At 36.5% G+C, this 18,473-nt stretch overlaps 1 protein-coding gene across 3 annotated transcripts in view; it reads right to left on the reverse strand.

The window, feature by feature from the left end:
* Lrp1b (LDL receptor related protein 1B) overlaps nt 1–18,473 on the reverse strand; it is a 1,970,757-nt gene that overhangs the window by 626,544 nt on the left and 1,325,740 nt on the right. For all 3 annotated transcript variants that reach the window (XM_029472167.1, XM_021181392.2, XM_029472172.1), the window contains exons 30-31: nt 7,243–7,417; nt 6,425–6,519 (exon numbers count right to left, since the gene is read on the reverse strand). In XM_029472167.1, the coding sequence (XP_029328027.1) occupies nt 6,425–6,519; nt 7,243–7,417 (270 nt within the window). The remainder of the gene's footprint in view (nt 1–6,424; nt 6,520–7,242; nt 7,418–18,473) is intronic.

Genomic DNA, 18,473 nt, shown 5'->3' on the forward strand with positions numbered 1-18,473 from the left:
TCTATTAATTATAGACCTGGGAGTTGCTGAGGAAGAATTTTGTAAATGTGATTACCACTTTTAATCCACCAGCCTTTAAAAGAGGAGAAAACCCTCAAAACTAGGGACGACCTGGGAGACTACATTAAATTAATTGTGCTATCTATATGAAGAAATTTGGGCCTGACCTGCACATCCAGCTATTGCCTGATCATTTCTATACTCTCCTTTCTCACAGGCCACCAAAGGCTGTTAGCTATTACTTCTCTGTCTCTCTTTGTCTCTCAGTCTCTCTCTCTCAAACACACACACACACACACACACACACACACACACACATACATAGATACATACACACACACATGTACATGAAAACACATAAACTCCACATGGACAAAGAACAAAACATACTCGCATTATTTCTTTGCTAAAACTCTGAAAACTGTGGATCTGATGGGTGAAAAAATATTAGTGATGTATAAATTTCCTTAAGAATATATTAATAATTTTAAAATAAGTTGAAAATAGAAGTATCTATAAAGGAAAGGCTTAATTTTGTAAATGGCAGCCCAAGCCCAAACCATAGCTTGATATCTGTATGAATGTGGATTTACTGTTAGACTTTAGTACTTTAACAGTACTACTAGCAAAATAAAAATTGTCCAAGAAAAAAATATGGTCGATACAAGCTATATGTAGCATATATATATGGATATATATTTAAAAATATATATATGAGACTCTGAACATAACTCCCAGAATTATAAAAAGTATATATGGGGCTAGAGATATGGCTCAGTGGTTTAGAGCACTGTTTTTCCAGAGGTCCTGAGTTCAATTCCCAGCAACCACAGAGTAGGTTATAACCATCTTTAAAGTGTTCTGATGCATTCTTCGGTATCTGAAGAGACCAACAGGGTACTTACATATATAAAATAAATAAATCTTTTAAAATATGTATAATTAAAGTGCTTTTTAAAAAAGTTGTAGGTAATAGAATTACTCACTTGAGAAACTTCCTGAAAAATACACAAAAAATCTCTTCAAAAGAAACATGAACTGATTATAATACATCTTATGTAAAAATCTTGCAGAATTCACTAAAAAATTATGTTAATGCTCCACATTTTAGCCAACTGACTAATTGAAGGATCACCAGTAGCCTGTTCTCTAAATTTTAGTTATCATTTCAACTTTGCCCTCCTCTCTCTGATGTACTACTAATACAAAGATAAATTTTATTTTCTGTACCAGTAAAAGCAAAAATCTCAGATGCTTTAAAAAGCAGGATAGTTGTGATCACATTTAAAGAAGCTGACATTCTCTGTCATAGAATATTCATTTATGCTCATTATCCAGAACAGGCTACTGAGAAGGCTTTATGAAGTTTGAGGTTTTTTTTTTTTTTTTTTTTAACCTCAATGATTTTAGCCTTGTGCGTGCTACATGTGTTTATTTATATTTTTATTAGAAGATTATGCTAATTGCAAGAGTTTTATATTATGAAAAAGAATGATTTAATGTTTCAGGGCATGTATGACAACGTCCTGGAGCATTAACTAAATACGGGATTGTTAGAACATGAGATGTTACCTAAGGAAACTGTTACTCCATGCAATCCTAGACTGGGTAGCAAAATCTCCATTTTATAAAAATCAGAATAATTCCCTTAAAAAGTAAGAGATTTATTAAAGTCATACAAATTGTCAATAATTGTCAAATATTTGTATGATAAACAAAGGTTTTTGGGGGGTGTCCATAAACATCATCTCAAACACTACATGCCCCAAAGGTTGCATCAGGGACATTCTATGGAAGTGTGAAAGCTTTTAAAATGCTGTCTAGTGTCTGTGTTGATAAGGTCCCTTTGCTCCCATGCTTAGGTGAAGGACTCGGGCTACTTAGTTTGCCTCCATAGTCGCTGACAGAGGTCTGTAATTCGGTAGCGCAGAATTGCTTCTCATGAGGCAGCTAGAGACCATCTCAGGCAGAGAAGTGCACCTTAAAGTTTTACAAGAGCGCTGTTTTGAAATTTTATTTTAAAGCAATTGTCAGAGACAAGAATAACTAAAAGGAAGCAAGTATCCAGCATTTGTCATGTCACTGAAATTGTCACTGAGTGCATGGCATCTCAGAAAGCAAAGACAAAGTGGAAATATAAACACTAACCTTCCCTCATTCACCTCTCCCCAACTTCACCATATCCCAGTGAGCATCCTTTATTCCTCCTCTCCCACTTCAATCCCTCCTTCACCTTCCCCCAGTCTCCTTTCCTCTTCTTCTCCCTTCCCCATTCATCCTTCCATACAAATGGCCTTTGTAACATGCACGCTTTTGTGGACGTTTTACTTCGATATTGGAATATGGGTCTCGCTGTTCAGTATTAAAGGAAGCAAAGTTTTCAATATTGAAACAGACACTTAAATTAATATTTTGCTGTAACCCATGCTTCCCAAATTACAGTATAAAGAATTGATTTCTCATCCTAGCTCTCAGCCTGGCACAGACAAGCTGCAGCTGAACCTTCTCAGTCTGAAAGGAATGCTTTGTGTAGATCTGGACCTTGTGCAGCTAGTTTCCTTTGCTCTGATTTCTTCACAGGAGGATTTGCATTTCAATCTGCCCCAGCTTTCTAATGCTAGCCTATATTTCAACTGTGTACAAATCTCAAAACAAATAGTACAAAGAAAGGAGGTAGTAACTATGCCGTTTACACCAGACAGATTGTTTTAGGCTACATAAAAGGCATTGTTTCAATTCCTTGGGATACTGTACCTACGTCATATTACAATTAAGAATAAGCTACTTCAAGTTAGTGTATTTCCATATTTTTAAAATGAAAATAAGTGTTGATGGAAAGCTTCAGGTTATATTATTTTCTTAATTTAAATATATTCTACATATAACTCAAAGTCAAACTATGGTTTTCTATTTTCTGTTTTTATAATTTTTATATTTAATGTAAAAGCAAAGCCAAATTATGTATTTTTAAAGGAACTTTGAAATTAAAAGCAAATGTTATAATTTGTGCCTCAAAAAGATAAAAATGTAAGGAGAAATAAAAAGAAATATGAGGGTTAAGAAACTGTATCAGTCCACACACACTTACCTGTTACAGCTTCTCTTCTAAAATACTTTTTTAGAGATTTCATAGAGGTTTTATAGGAATAGTTCAAGAATGTCAGCACTGTTCTTTTTTTTTAATGGAGTGTTTAAAATGATGCCCCAATTTTCCTACTAAAAGGTTTTGTTTCTTTTTCTCAATGGCAAATGTCTTACCTCTTTGCCTTTTACATAGTTCAGAGAAAAATATGATGAATTGACATATCAATTACTTCTAGCTAAAATCATCCAAGGAACTCAAATTTTCTCTTAAATGGACCCTTAACCTATTTTGTCCTTTGTGAAACAAAGCATCCAAACATACTGTTTAGTGACACTTACCCTTCATGGGACAAGGTGGGGCAAATCTGATCACTACAAACTGGAAACTTGTTTCCAGTGAATTCAAATAAACAGACTCTGAAGAAAAAGTTTTCTTATGTCTCATATATCCCATCTGCATACATCTGTTAAAAATGACTGCACATCACTGCTATAGCACAGATACTCCATGGTGTATAAATTAAATATATAGATAAAGGTAAGTATCATGCTTGATCATTTTTTGGACTTAATGTTCACTGGAAGGTGAAGGCACTCATGGTCATGTAAACGTAACCAAATCTTTAGAAATCTCTCTTGTTAATTAGCTCTTCTGGTACATAGGATCCTAGAACTAATGAAAGGGCCCTTTAGAATTTAGTAGGCTTGTTTCTGCATATACTATTCTGTTCCTTTGACCTATATGTTGGTTTGTTTGTCAGTACTGTACAGTTTTGTGATTATTTTTATGCCATAGATCAAGATTGGACACAGTGATATATTAACTCTGCCCTTCCTGCTAGAATTGCTGTGACTATTTTGGGACTTTTTATGCTTAAGTGAAAATTCTCAGATTGACTATTTTAGTCCTATGAAGAACATAATGGGGATTTTATGGGGGTTATATTGAATATCACTTCTGAAAAATATTTGTGTTTACATTAAGTCATCCATAAATATGAGAAATTTATCTTTCAATCTTTTTCAATTTCTTTCTTGAGGTCTATAACATTGAGTTCTCACATAGCTTGTGTTAAGTTTGCCTACCACATACTAAACAAGAACTTTCTATTAAGGTATATTCCCAGATCAGCTACTGACTGCTATATGTTGGGTTTTTTATCTAGCTATTTTGATAAAATCATATTACATGTTTTAAGAGTGTTTTTTTTGGTGGAATTGTGAGGCCCTTGCTGGTGTTGAAACATATTTCCCCTACATCATATACTTGGAAACAAACAGCCTTTTAACAAGTATAGCAACTAGATAGCCTCATACAAAAGAACTTATCCTACTCTGTACAAACGAACTCAAAATGCATCAGAGATATTGAGGAAGACCTGGAATTCTGAAACATCTCGAGGAAATCCTGAGTGAAACAATAAGAGTAGATCTGGACAAGGACCTTCTGAAAGGAAAATAACCTTGAGAGTTGACAATTCGGATTGATGACATTAGATAGCTTTTCCATACCAAAGCGAATAACTGCCGAAAGGAAGACACAGCTACACATTGGAAGGAAGTGTTTGCCAATGACATGTTGGACAGAGGTTTACTGTATAATATATACAAATAACTTCAAAAATTAAGCATCTAGCAAGGAGCAAAACTACCTAGTCAATACGTGACCACATGAATTGAATTGAAGTGATCAGGAAAAGAAATAGAAACTACCAAAAAACAATGGAAAAAACGTGTTCAACATTCTTAACCATGGGAGAGATGTAAATTAAAATAACTTTAGGAGCTGGGGAGATGGCTCAGCCAGCAAAGTACTTAATGCATACGAATTAAGGCCTGGATTCAATATCCAGCACCCATGTAAAAAGCCAGGTATAGTGGTATCCACATGTATCGGAGAGATGAGGAAAAGGCAGGAAGAGCCTAAGGGGACCTTGACCATTCAGCCTAATATCCAGAAAATCCTCAGATCTTAATCAAAGACACAAAGTAAACAATTTCAAAAGAGTAATTCCTGAGGTTGTCGTCTACCCACCTGATTTACATGTGCATATGAACATATACTTATCCATCCCCTCAGACATGAACATGGGCATACATATACAAATATACACTCAAAATAAATAGTCAAATAGAGGGGGAGGAGAAAGAAGAAGAGGAGGAGGAAGAGGAGGAAGAAGAAGCCGAAGCAACAGCCCTATTGCTGCGCATGTACCTGAAGGACTAACAGCAAGCATGGAGGTATTTGCATATTTGTATTTATACATAGTTTACACTACTGATACTAGCAAAGACAGGAATTAGGTTAGAGGTTCATCAGCAGAATACCTGATAAAAAATGATACATGTATAGAACAGAATTTTATTCAGGCTTTATGGATTTATGCAGAGTTTAATCATGACATCTTCAGGAAATCAGATAATACCCAAGATCATACTATAAAATGAAACAGGCCAGATTCACACACACACACACACACACACACACACACACACACACAGAAAAAGTTATTACATCTTCATTCATGCATGGACTCTGTATTTAAATGTCTTTATGTGGGTCTGAAATTAAAGTAGAAAAGAGTCTATGAGAAGAAAGGAATTAATATAAAGGGGCGTGTTCTGGTGAGCTCTTGTCATCTTGTCATAAGCTAGTGCTATTTGAGAAGAGAGAATGTCGGTTGAGAAAATGGGCCCCACTAGACTGGCCTCTGGGCAAGCCTGTGGTGAATTTTACTAATTTAAATTGATATGGGAGGATCTGGCCATTTTGGGTGGTACCACTCCTGAGCAGGTAGTCCTAAGGTGCTATAGGAAAGTAAGATGAACATGTTGTATAGAGCAAGCCAATAAGAAACACACTTCAAGGGCTGCTGTGACAGTTCCTACCTCCATGATCCTGTCCTGAGTTCCTGATTTAACTTCATTTGATGATGGACTGGGACAGGGGATTTTAAGTGAAATATCTCCATTCCTCCCTAAATTGCTTATGGCCCTAGCTTTTGTTGCAGCACTAGAAACTCTAACTGGGATAGGAGGGGAAGTATCCTCTAACAAAATACATGTTGCATGAAAATGGAAGGGTGTTATCTGGGAGGACAGTGATAGAGCTGGGAAGGGAGGAAAACAAATAGAAGCAAGCAAATATTCACCTATGAGTTACCTCAGAGATGCCCAGACAGTGTGTGTGCTAATGAAAAGCATCTCACAGTGAGAAAACAGATTTCTTGGAACCAAATGTCCCCTGATCTTTTACAATCTTTTCAGGGCTTAGTTCAAAGTCATGGAAGTGTATCACATTAAACTTGTCACTATTAATTTATTTTTAAAAAGTACTTACCAACTGGTTCCTTTTGGTTCTGAAAGAGAATCTTGCTGTTACTTCCATCCATATTTGCCATGTTTATTGTATTTCCATCTGTCCAGTACAGTTTCCTTAATTCAAAATATATGGATTAACATGTTGCATGCAAATCCATTCATTGAAAAGAAGCATGTGTCAAAGAATAAAGTAAAAATAACTTGAGGCTAAGAATTAATTTTTTTCCAAAAGACTTAATATGTTGGCCCCTGTGTGTTTGCCTAGGAAGAAAGCCCCTCTTTTGCTTTTACCTGTCTTGAAAGATATTTATCTATTCTCATTTTCCTTCTACATTCCAGTCTAATGCTTAGGCAAGGTTAAAGCGAGCTACTTTCATTTTGTCCTTCATCAAAACCAAATCCACTTGGCTAAGAAGGAATTACATGCTATAGATGGGAAGAAACTCATTTCAGCCCTCCCTCCTAGAAGCTTTGTACTACCCAGGTTCTGTGACTCACCAGGGACAAAGGCCCAACAACTCTGCACTGACCATGCAGTAAGAAAATGTTGAAAACCACCATTCAAAACAAAAGCATTATTTTCCTCAATTCTTTTCTTTTCTTTCTTAATTCTCATTCCCTAGAAACAACCACTAAAGAGATCTTATAAATTGAATTTCATCTAGATAAAAATCTCTATCCAGGACTCTGGATCTCTTTTATAATTTCCACCCTCACATTTACATTTTGACTCTGCCCTCCACATATGCATCATCTGAATTAAACAATTTTTATGTAAAATGTAAACTAATGTGCAAAATGTTTTTTTTTAAAAACTTTTTAAAAATCATACTTTACCCTCTGACTGGGTGGGCTGCCAGACACTGCGGTTTATCGATTCCGTGAATAATTGAGGTTTTCAAAGAGCCATCTAATCTTGCCACATTAATTTGTGTTTCATCAAATTCTGAGCTAATCCAGTATAAATTACGTGAAACCCAGTCCACTGCTAACCCTCTGATACTCTGAATATCTGTAAAACAGGATAAAGAAAATGGAGAGTTACTGAGGGTTCACATTCTCCTGCCTCTTCAGGTAAGTTATTTTCTGTCTAAGGGAAAACCTAATTTACACTTTAATTTGTCAGCTAAAATTGTGCAAGATTGTAATCTCATTCCCTTATCAACACTTCTTAAGGCATGTATAATCATTAATGTCTAACTGCCGAGGCATTAGGAAACCTGAAGAAACAATTATCATTAAAATTAGAGTAACAATCAATGATTCACCAGTGAATCCTTGCAAGACACTGGGGGAAGTCTTGTGAGCTGAGGTGACCAAGGTTTAATGGAGAAACAGCTCCTGCGCTCAGTAGCACACACAGGTCTACTTAGGAGGAAGCACTGCATCTCACTAACAAATGGGCTGTTTGGTGTTGAAGTGCTGACTTGTTTCTTATGTGAAATAAAATAATTCAACTTTCATCAAAACCGGCACAGTTGAACACTTTTCAACACGGATAATTAACAGGAACTTAATGGAATCTGAGGACAAAACTAAAATCATTTTAACATTACTCCAAATGTGGGCTCTACAGTGATGTTGGAAACCTAATTAAGTGTGGATCCAGTACCACTAAAGATAATGGGTCTGGACTGCTTTTCTTTGATTAGTGAATTGGGCATCTTGAAAAACAAGTGTGGGGATGCATATTAAATAGTAGGATACTATAAAAGGAGAAACACAGTAAGATGAACTGTCAGAAATTATAGAATTTAGTAAAGTATAGTAGGTCTATTTTAGTACCTACGTGTGGCATTTAACAGCTCAACCTGGGACTTGCCTTTTTTTGTATTTTGTCATTTTCTAATATTTGGAACTTCAAGGTTTCTTCACTCATCAGTTCCTGGACCTGTGAAAACGCTGACTGTTCAGTGGCTGTGGCAAAGATAGAGGTCCTGAGGGCTCGGTGGTTCTCATGCATGGACTACCTGCAGTACTGACCAGACCAAGCAGCTGTGACTTCACGCCAATAAAATCAATACATGTTCCTGTTCACAGGAGACTAGCAAAATAGTATTTTTATTTATTTCTGTTGTTGTTGTTGTTTTTAATTAGAAAGTAGAAAACTTTGGACTTATCAAACATGCTAACAGAGCAGAATATGGCCAGGAGTCCAGTAATTGTACTGGAGCTGTGGAGGGCAGAGGTGGTGCTATGGCCTGACTACTATATTTCCGAGACCAGGAAGGTTTTCTTCAGTCTGCATGGATCTTTACAGTGCCAGCCAGGTCCAGTTTCCCATCCTTAACCAGCGCCTTCTGTAGGGTTCCCTCCTGACTCTCACTGATAAACTGCTGTCCTGATAAACTGGATGTGCACTGTCTTCACTGTACAATCTCATACAGATGTTTTTTTTGTGAGACGAAATAACACGACACTTCTTGGAAGTTAGACTCTTTCTTCTCATTTGGAGTGCACTTCCTTCTGCCCCACCCTCTGCAGTTCACTGGCTGCAGAGAGGTGATATTATAAGAAAGAGGTTTGTGTTCATGCTCCAACCCTGTTGGCCTGGTTCTTTGTTATCAGTATCTGTTACATTGATTTTTTTTCAGGATCTCTGCTCACTTTAACCTAAGGCAACTTACAAATAACATAAAGGATTTCTCAGAATCATCTGGAGGAAGGAATGTTGTTCTACCAGACGTCATGTTTTATAAAATACTTTGGTTTTCCAGTTCTGATGCTCAAATATTTTAAATTATTTTACTAATTGAAACATATATATGGCCTTCTTTAATTTTAAAACAAAACTTAGTATATATTATCAATATATATTTCCAATATATGAAACATATCCTGAGACATACAGCATACAATGAACATATATGTTTGTAATGACTTGGTGAACTTATCAACTATAATCTGGAACTTTAAGGATATGTCAATACTCAAGTATAAGGCTGAAATGTGTGACAGTGTTTTTATCTGAGCACTTATCTGTGCAATCTCAATCAGAACTCTGTACCCTTTTGATGGACGAAAAGTGGCACTTTGGATCATCAGTTTGGCAGTTGAAATCAAACTTATGTGCTTTTTTTCTATAACTAAAGTTTCAACTCACTGCTTTATGGAACTCTATAAACTGCCTATTAAGGACATAAAGGAAAATAGTAAAAAAATTCAAACAAACAAACAAACAAAAACAAAAATAAAAACCAGATATCTTTCTCCTCATTACTAAAAATATTGAAACAATATATTTTGAATTGTAACATCTGTTTTGTTTTATTTTGTTTTTTAATTAGGTCACACCAATACCTCTGAGCAAGTTTCTCAGATAATTCATGTTTTCTCTGTTTTGGGAAAACCTATTTTCTTGAACTAATACAAGTGATATATTCCTCAAAGTCCTTTATTACCAAAAAGTGTTTGGGTACATGATAAATGTGTTTTCAAATGTATGTCAAAATTAGAATATAGGCAGGTAAATGTCTGCGTGCTAAACACACACACACACACACACACACACACACACACACCAAGTACTTTTCAGTTAAATCTATAAAAGCATGCATGTAGGAGTTGAGAAAGTAGCAATCATCAAGACAAAATCCACAGATTCTTTCCTTTTTGAGCTGTTTGCTGCTTGGTGTAATATGGCTCATTAGTGGGAGAACAGGACTGATCACAAGATTACTAGAAAGATTTTATATATTATTAGCATGTATCATTAGTGATAAGTGAGTGGGAAAAATCATTCTTGCTTTAAAAGAACAATTTTTTAAAAAATTAACATCGTAATCTAGTTTCTTCTATTATTTCTTTAGCTATATTAAAGTATCACAATATCCCCATGTGATTAGTTTCCCAACTAGTAAGTTCTATGTCTAAGTAAGATATCCTGTCTGAAGATAAATGATAGAGTTATCTATTAGCCTCTGACCTGTACACATGCACAGACGTATATTCATACTAACCTGTGTATGCCACCATACATACAAAAATACATATAACACATACTAACAAACCACATATCAGTTACTAAAAGAAACATTCTTCTCTCTTCTTGTTCACTTCTGCACTAGGACTTCCAGCCTCTGTTGAAGCATCAGTCATCTGAACCTCTTAGTTGTATCATAGCTTTTGTGCAATGCCCCAATTCTGTCCCCTTCTTTACATTTATTAAAGTTCTAGGCTAATATTTGTTTTTATTTTTGACTTCTGGGGGGAAGGGTTTCAGGTAAACAATGCTGGTCCTGAACTCTGAATCCTTCAGTCATTATATCCTTAGCTGGAGTCTTAGTGCTGGGTGTCCACCATCATGAGGCCACAGATAATAGTCTCAAAACTTAGTGTATGCAAGTCAACCAGTCTCTCACCTGACCCACATCTTAGCTCTGGGTCAAATTTTGTTTCAATTTAAGTACATTTCTGTAACTTTCTTATATCACTCCTGCCTATTTTTTCTCAGTTTGGGGGTGTATCTTTGTAATTGCCATTTGATTTATTTTTCAAAAATTTTAGCTCCCTTATACTACATTTAAATCTTATTCGTGGTTCCCAATTTTCTCCTAATTCCTTGGGGGGATATGCTTCAACATGAAACTTCAACATGAAACTTCAACTATATCTAGCTATATAGATATAGTAGGGTATCCTGAAGATTATCAGACCTTTGTGACTATGCATTCCTGAACTGGAGACCCACTTTCCCCAAAGGCCTCCTTACCTCTTCCTCCTCAGTAATTCCATGTCAGAAATCATTTTGAACTGGAACCTAATGGTCTAAGATGATTACCCATGGTATAATCCTATTTCACTTAACCTTAAATTGTAGTCATGTAGTTAGTCACATTTAGGAATACTGTCACATGCCATGTTCCTTGAGTTAATGAGAGATCTTGAGCTTTCAGAACAACATCATTTCACCACTCTGATGTTTCAGTTGCAGAACCTAAAGATGCTATGGAATTTCTTTAATATCTTGCACGTTAGAATGAAACTGTACACTCAGTTTTCTGATTGAAAACATGAAAAGTGGGCACAGAGAGGATGGACATTTACCAGATTTCCCTATGGATGCATAATACTCAATGATCAGCAGTTTGGGGCATCATTATGGCTACTTATATTTTTTCATATCACAGATATTGATATTATTTCATCACAAAATCTTTCTCAGTAAGTATGAAAAATGGAACATTCTGGCCTGATATGAGTTAACAGAAGGAATCCCACAGCTAGGCTTTCTACTGTTTTCAAAGTCCAGAAAGCACTGTTATTATGGACCAATGATTGTCTTTTTAATTCATTCTGAACCCATTTTAGAATTATTACTATCATTTTCAAACCATTATTACACTTAATAATTGGCAATATATAGAGAGGAAAATCTTACTTCACACTGAAAAAAAATACTACATAAGTGAATAATATTTCAAACATGAATGGACAATCCTTAGATAAATTCAATTAGATTCAAAATCAATCAAGAATTGTATGTTTAGATGAACATGATACCTCCAGTACTGTTTAGGCTGAAGCAGCAGAATGAGCAGTTTGAATACACCAGAAACATCAAGCATCTTTGCCAATAAAAATGAGATTCTACTGAAAATGATGCAGACTTTCATAAACCCCCCACTGTGTGCCTACAACTCTTTGCTTGCATTTCTGATGAATGAAAACCTTTGGGAGGAGAAAGACAACAGATGCACTTCATCAAGTTACCACCAGGAGATCTGCACAGGATGCTGAGTATGAAGAAGGCACATATTGTAAGAAATTTGATGAACACATATTTGAAGCAAAACCTTTTTTTCCTCAAATTCATTAATTTTTTTTTTAGAGGGAAAGACATGTGGGGAAAAGGCAACACCTGTATGTCCAACAGTCTGAAAACAGGTTCAGGTGCAAATGAAGCTCTAATACTCCTTAGAGTCAGATCTGAAGTTTTTGAAGGTAGAAAGCAACAAGAACCTCAAAATAAGTCCATCATTAAAGGGGTACATTTAAAACAAACAAACAAACAAACAAACAAACAAAGAACACGTAGATAAAAATATGAAATACCAAAACCATGTCCTAGTTTGATTCTCTCTTCCTGTGGTACAACATGGACCAAAAGCAACTTAGGTAGGAAAGGATTTATTTCACATTGGACTTTCCAGGTCACAGTCTGTCCTGCAGGAATCTGAAGCCAAGCACTGAGGTAGAGGTAATGGAGGAATACTGCTTACTGACTTGCTTCATAGCTTGCCCCTCCTTCTTTCTTTTATCACCTGGGACCATTCAAGCGGGGATAACACTGGGTTGTTGGACATCATCATCAGGCCCCAGAGACTAGTCCATGGGCCTGTCCAATAGATGTAACTCAGCTGATGTTCACCCTCCTAAGGTGACTTTGCTTTGTATTAAGTTTTAAAAAATTACATTTTCTACCTAAATGTTGTAATATTCTTCTGTGTTAACTATCAGTAGTATCTTAAATTTGACTGAGGCACACTATAGTGATAAAAGGTGAAAGAAATAAATACTTGGGAGGGCTAACTGAGCTCTAGGACTATTTTAATTGATAGTACCTTAAAAGGACATCTGATAGAATTACTGTCCAGTAACTAGCAGTAAAATCCTAAATTGTCTTATTACCACACAATGAAAGATACAGGAGCACTAATAATGTGGTCCTGAGGGTAAGTTTGTTTCTGCCAGTTCCTCACTCTGCCTTTGGGTCTACAGTTCAGTATCTATGACTGAGTTCTCTCATCAGTAGAATGGAAATTATTCATATAAATATTAGAGATGCAGAGATTAAGTGAGATAGTATTTGTGTCAAGTTAATGTTAGGCCATTTATTACACCCAATCAGTAAGCCTGACAGCATGAATGACAGGTCCAGGCCGAGGCTCAAGTAAAAGCACTATTAGGGCCAGAGATTAAAGCTGTTTGCTGCCAAGATCATTCTATGGATTGTAAGGGAATTTTCTCTTAGAATAGTACATTTGATTTTTGGGATAGCTAATCTTAGTTGTCAACATGACCATACCTGTCAACGTTTGTAGCTGAGAAGTACCATGCAGGCTTTTGTTGGGAGGGGGAGGGGGTTGTTTGTTTGTTGGTTGGTTGGTTTTGTTGTTGTTTGTTTAGTTTTGATTGGATATTTTGAGGTAGAAAGAGCCATCTTAAGGACCACACCATCTAGTGGCACAGTATATAAAAAGGAAGGTTTTGCTTTTGTCTGCTTTTCTTCACTCTCTCTGGCAAGTTCAGTCCTGTTACAGATGCATTTCTTCCTTGGTATTAGAGCCTAATTCTTCAGGATTTCAAAATAGACTAAAGACCAGTGGCTTTCCAGGACTTCCCTAGTACTCCAGCACAAGACTGAGACAGCTGTAATATCCAGCTTTGTGAACTCAATTCCTATGTTTATAAGGGAAAATAGTATATAATTCTCTTTCTTTTTGAGTTTTTGTATCATCTGGGTATCAGAGTAACTGTGGCTTCATGAAATGAATTGGGTAGTGTTCGTTGTGTTTCTATTTTGTGGGGTAATTTGAGGAGTAGTGGCATTAGTTCTTCTTTAAAAGTCTGATAGAATTCTGGGCAAAAACGGTCTGGCTATGATTTGTTTGTTTGCTTGCTTGCTTTAGAGCCTTTTGATGATGGCTTCTGTTTCACTGGAGGATTATAGGTCTATCTGTTCTTGATTTAACTTGGATAAATTGTACCTATTGAGAGATTGTTTTGATTTAGTTGAGCACAGATGCTTAAAGTATGTCCTTATGATTCTAGGGATTTCCTCAGTGTCTACTGTTATGCCCCTCCTTTCATTTCTGATTTCATTAACTTGGGTAATCTCTCCATGTTATTTAGTTGGTTTGGATAAGGGTTTGCCCATCTTGTTGATTTTCTTGAAGAACTACCTCTTTGTTTTATTGATTCTTTGTACTGTTCTCTTTGTTTCTATTGAATTGATTTCAGCCCTCTATGTGATAATTGCTTTCTTCTACTACTCTTGGGTGTACTTGCTTCTCTTTAGATCTAGAACTTTCAGGTGTGTTGTTAAATTGGTAACATGAGATCTCTCCAGTTTCTTTACGTAGGCACTTTGTGCTGTAAACTTTCCTCGGAAAACCAGGAGAACATGGACGACTCAGAGAACTAAGCAGAGATCACATGGCTTATAGAGACTGAAGAGGAAAGCACAGGAACTGCATGGGTATACACAAGATCCTTTGTGTATATGTTGCAACTATTACATTGGTGTTCTTGTAAGATTCCTAACAGTGGAAGCAGGAGTTTCTCCAACCCTTTTACCTGCTCTTGAGACACTTTCCTCTCCTGGGCTGCTTTGTTTAGCTTCGATATGAGTGCTTCTGCTTTGTTTTATTGTGTTGTATTTTTGTCCTGCATGGCCATAATTTCTTGGAGCCTTGTCCTTTTCTAAAGAGGAAATGAAGTGAGGGTGCCTTTGTGGGGAGAGGAGATAGGTCTGGGCACTAGGAGTATAGGGAAGGAAAACTGTGGCAGGGATGTATAGAATAAGAAAAAATAAAAGAAGATTCTATTTTTAATAAAAAGAAAAATAAAAGAAAAACTGAGAAGGAATAGAGGGCAGCCATATGGGAAGTAAGGGAAGTTCTGCAGAGGTCATCCACAGTGCTGCAAGGGATGTACAGGTTAATGATGTTGATTACTGTTGCAGTTTGTGATACTCTGATAAGACCCAAAGCCATACTGTTAAACTTCATCTCTGGTTTTGCTACTAATAGAATGTCCTATCATTCTGTATTAGTTACTTTTTTGTTGCTGTGACAAAACACCATGACTGAAATAGGTTATGGAAGAGTTTTTTTCTATATGTATAAGGGTTCATATGTCAGGAAGACATGGCAGCAAATAATAGGCATGGCTCCAGGTTCAGGTTGCAGAGTCATCTCATCTATAAAGGCAAGAATGAAGAAACAGAATCCCTAGTGTGACAAAGCTATTGATGAACCAGCATGCATCCACACTAGGTTTAAAAGCTATCTTATAGTAAAGAAAAACTAGGCTCATTTCTGTTCATTGTCAAACCTATTTTTCCTCAAGTATTGGACTATTCTCTAGCCATAACCTAAACTCAAATTTTCTGCACTGACTGTTCCAGGAAATGGCAATCATGGCTTCGATTCAAAAGTTGTAATGACCATCTTGCAACCCCTACGTTTGTTTGAACCTTGCTATAACTACATTGTTATGACCACCTTGCTATGTTCTGCTCCTAGAACTCTGCCTATCTTTCCCAACAAGTTCTTCATTTCAAAACCCTCAACCCTTGAACTGTAACAACCTTGTCTCCCTCATGTCTAATGCTGAATTTTTAAACCCCAGCTTAGGTTGAGGCAGCATGTTTACATGGATAAAAAAGCTTGCTTCAGTTAATTACTTGCTTTAATTAATTTGGTCATGATATTTTGGGTCATTGGCTTTTTTTCCCTCACATTTTAGGATTAACACAAAACTCTCAAAGATATTCCCTACACACACCCTCCAGCAAGATTCCAAACATAAACTATTCCAAACAGTGCCATCAACTACAAACATAGTGTTCAAATACATGAGTATATGGGCACATTTCTCACTCAAATATCCACACAGTCTTTAGCAAGGCTGGGTTCTGGAAAAAAAGGTAAGTCCACTGAAGTTGTAAAGAAGAAAAAGAGGAGCTACTTCAACAGAGCCTCTGCCTCCACCTTCAGGATAAACTTTCTGCCTTTGTATTTGCCCCTTTATAGTGCCACAATCTGCCAATGATTCCTCAAACTTTGTCTTCTCTATCCAAACTTCCATCCCTTACCACAACCACAAAAGCAGTTAACTAAACTTTGAAGATCCACCTGGTATTCATCTCTTAGTCCAGGACAATCCCAGTAAATATCTTTGGTAAAGAGATCCTTCCAAAACAAAGCTTCCCATGCCCTCTTTAAAACAAATACCATTCTGCCTATTTGCATGGAAATCTAAAACACAGAAATCAGTTCTTTTGACTATATACATGTAAGAAATTTGATGTAAACAGAATTTTTTTCCTTCAGCTCACTGAGCTTGTCTGTGCTCTGCCTTGTCTGCAGAATACAGTGCCAGTACCATGGTGGCTATCCTACATCTCTTACCCCATTTCTTCTCCTATAGAAAATATTTGTCCAGATACTAAAATACTAAGGGCAGAAACCTGTGCCTTAATGTTTGTAAACTGAATTTCAGCTGTATGCAGGTTTCAGAGTTTTGGAAGAGGGATGTTCATATTCTTGATAAAGGCCTTGAACTCCTTCCTGAACTCTGGAGGAGGATCATTTCAGTGCACATAATGATGTCTTCAGGCCAGTTACACATTTTACATCTAGCCCTCTTTAAAAAAACAAACCTGTAGACAAAGGCAATCTTCATTGTAGTTCCTCTGACTTTCCTATGAGTTGGAAATAAATATGATCATTTCTGACAAATATTAATTTGGTAAGTTGTTTTAACTGCCCTAAGATGAGACAAATTGTTCTAAATACATGTAAAGATCAGTTGTCAAGCTTGTGCCACCCCTGTGTACAATGACCTGAAGCTCCTGAAAGGATACGTTTTGAGAAGCTGTAACCTGTAAAACTGTATTGCTCTAAGTAAGCACTTAACATCTTAAGAACTTAAACACCCCCGATTCCTGAGCTATCTCTATTTATGGAAGAGGAAATGAAGAGGGAGTACATTTGGATTAGAGGGGGAGTTCTGGGAAATAACAAGGAGTAGAGTGAGGGGGACATGTGGTTCAGATATATTGTATGAGAGAAGAACCTACTTTCCATGAAAAAATAAGATTAAAAGCCTACTATTGATGGAAAGATCTCTCATGCTCATGGATCAGCAGGATTAACATAGTAAAAATTGCCATCCTGCCAAAAGCAATTTACAGATTTAGTGCAATTCTCATCAAAATTTCAACACCATTCCTTACTGATTTTAAAAGATCAATACTTAACTTCATATGAAAAAACTAAAAACCCAGGATAGCTAAACCAATCTTTTACAATAAAAAGAACTTCTGGAGGTAACACTATCCTTGATTTCAAACAGGACTACAGTGTTTTAGTAAAAAAAAAACACATGTTATTGCTATGAAAGGAGGTTGATCAATGGAATCAAGCCAAAGGCTCAGATGTAAATCCACACACCTATGGAGACCTGATTTTTGATTTTAAAAAAGCCATAAATATGTACTGGATAAAAGAAAGCATCAACAACAAGTTGAGTGGGTCTAATTGAATTTTGGCCAGTAGAAGAATGCATATAGATTCATATCTATTACCTTGCAGAAAACTCAAGTCCAAATGGATCAAAGACATCAACAGAAACCCAGATATACAGAACCACATAGAAGAGAAACTGGGGAATTCCTTGGTACTAGAGAAAACTTCTTGAACAGAACATCAATAGCATGGGCACTGAGATCAACAATTAATAAATGAGACCTTATGAAACTGAATAGCTTCTGTAATACAAAGCAAAATGACTTTGAGTTTCTATCTCATACGTGTCAGAATGGCTAAGATCAAAAACACAAGAGACAGCTCATGCAGGATAGGATGTAGCGCAAGGGGAATACACTTCCACTGCTGGTGGGAGTGGAAACTTGTACAGCTACTTTGGAAACCAATATGGTGATTTCTCAGAAAATTGGGAATCAATCTACCTCAAGACTCAACTATACTTCTCCTAGTCATATACCTGAAGAAAGCTCTATTCTACCACAAGGACATTTGCTTAGCTATGCTCATAGCAACTGCCAACTACCTGGGATTTAAGAAGGCTTGCAGAGATCTGGAAGTCTGTAGGACTCTTAACCTAGGTAGGATATATATATATTATGGCTGAGTAGCTTGGTGTTCTTGTGGGATTTCTTTTTTTTTTTCCACTGTTTTTTTTTATTACATATTTTCCTCAATTACATTTCCAATGCTATCCCAAAAGTCCCCCATACCGCCCCCCACTTCCCTACCCTCCCATTCCCATTCTTTTGGCCCTGGCATTCCCCTATATTGGGGCATATAAAGTTTGCAAGT

This window comes from Mus caroli, chromosome 2, assembly GCF_900094665.2.
Source record: "Mus caroli chromosome 2, CAROLI_EIJ_v1.1, whole genome shotgun sequence".
NCBI classification, from domain to species: Eukaryota; Metazoa; Chordata; class Mammalia; order Rodentia; family Muridae; genus Mus; species Mus caroli.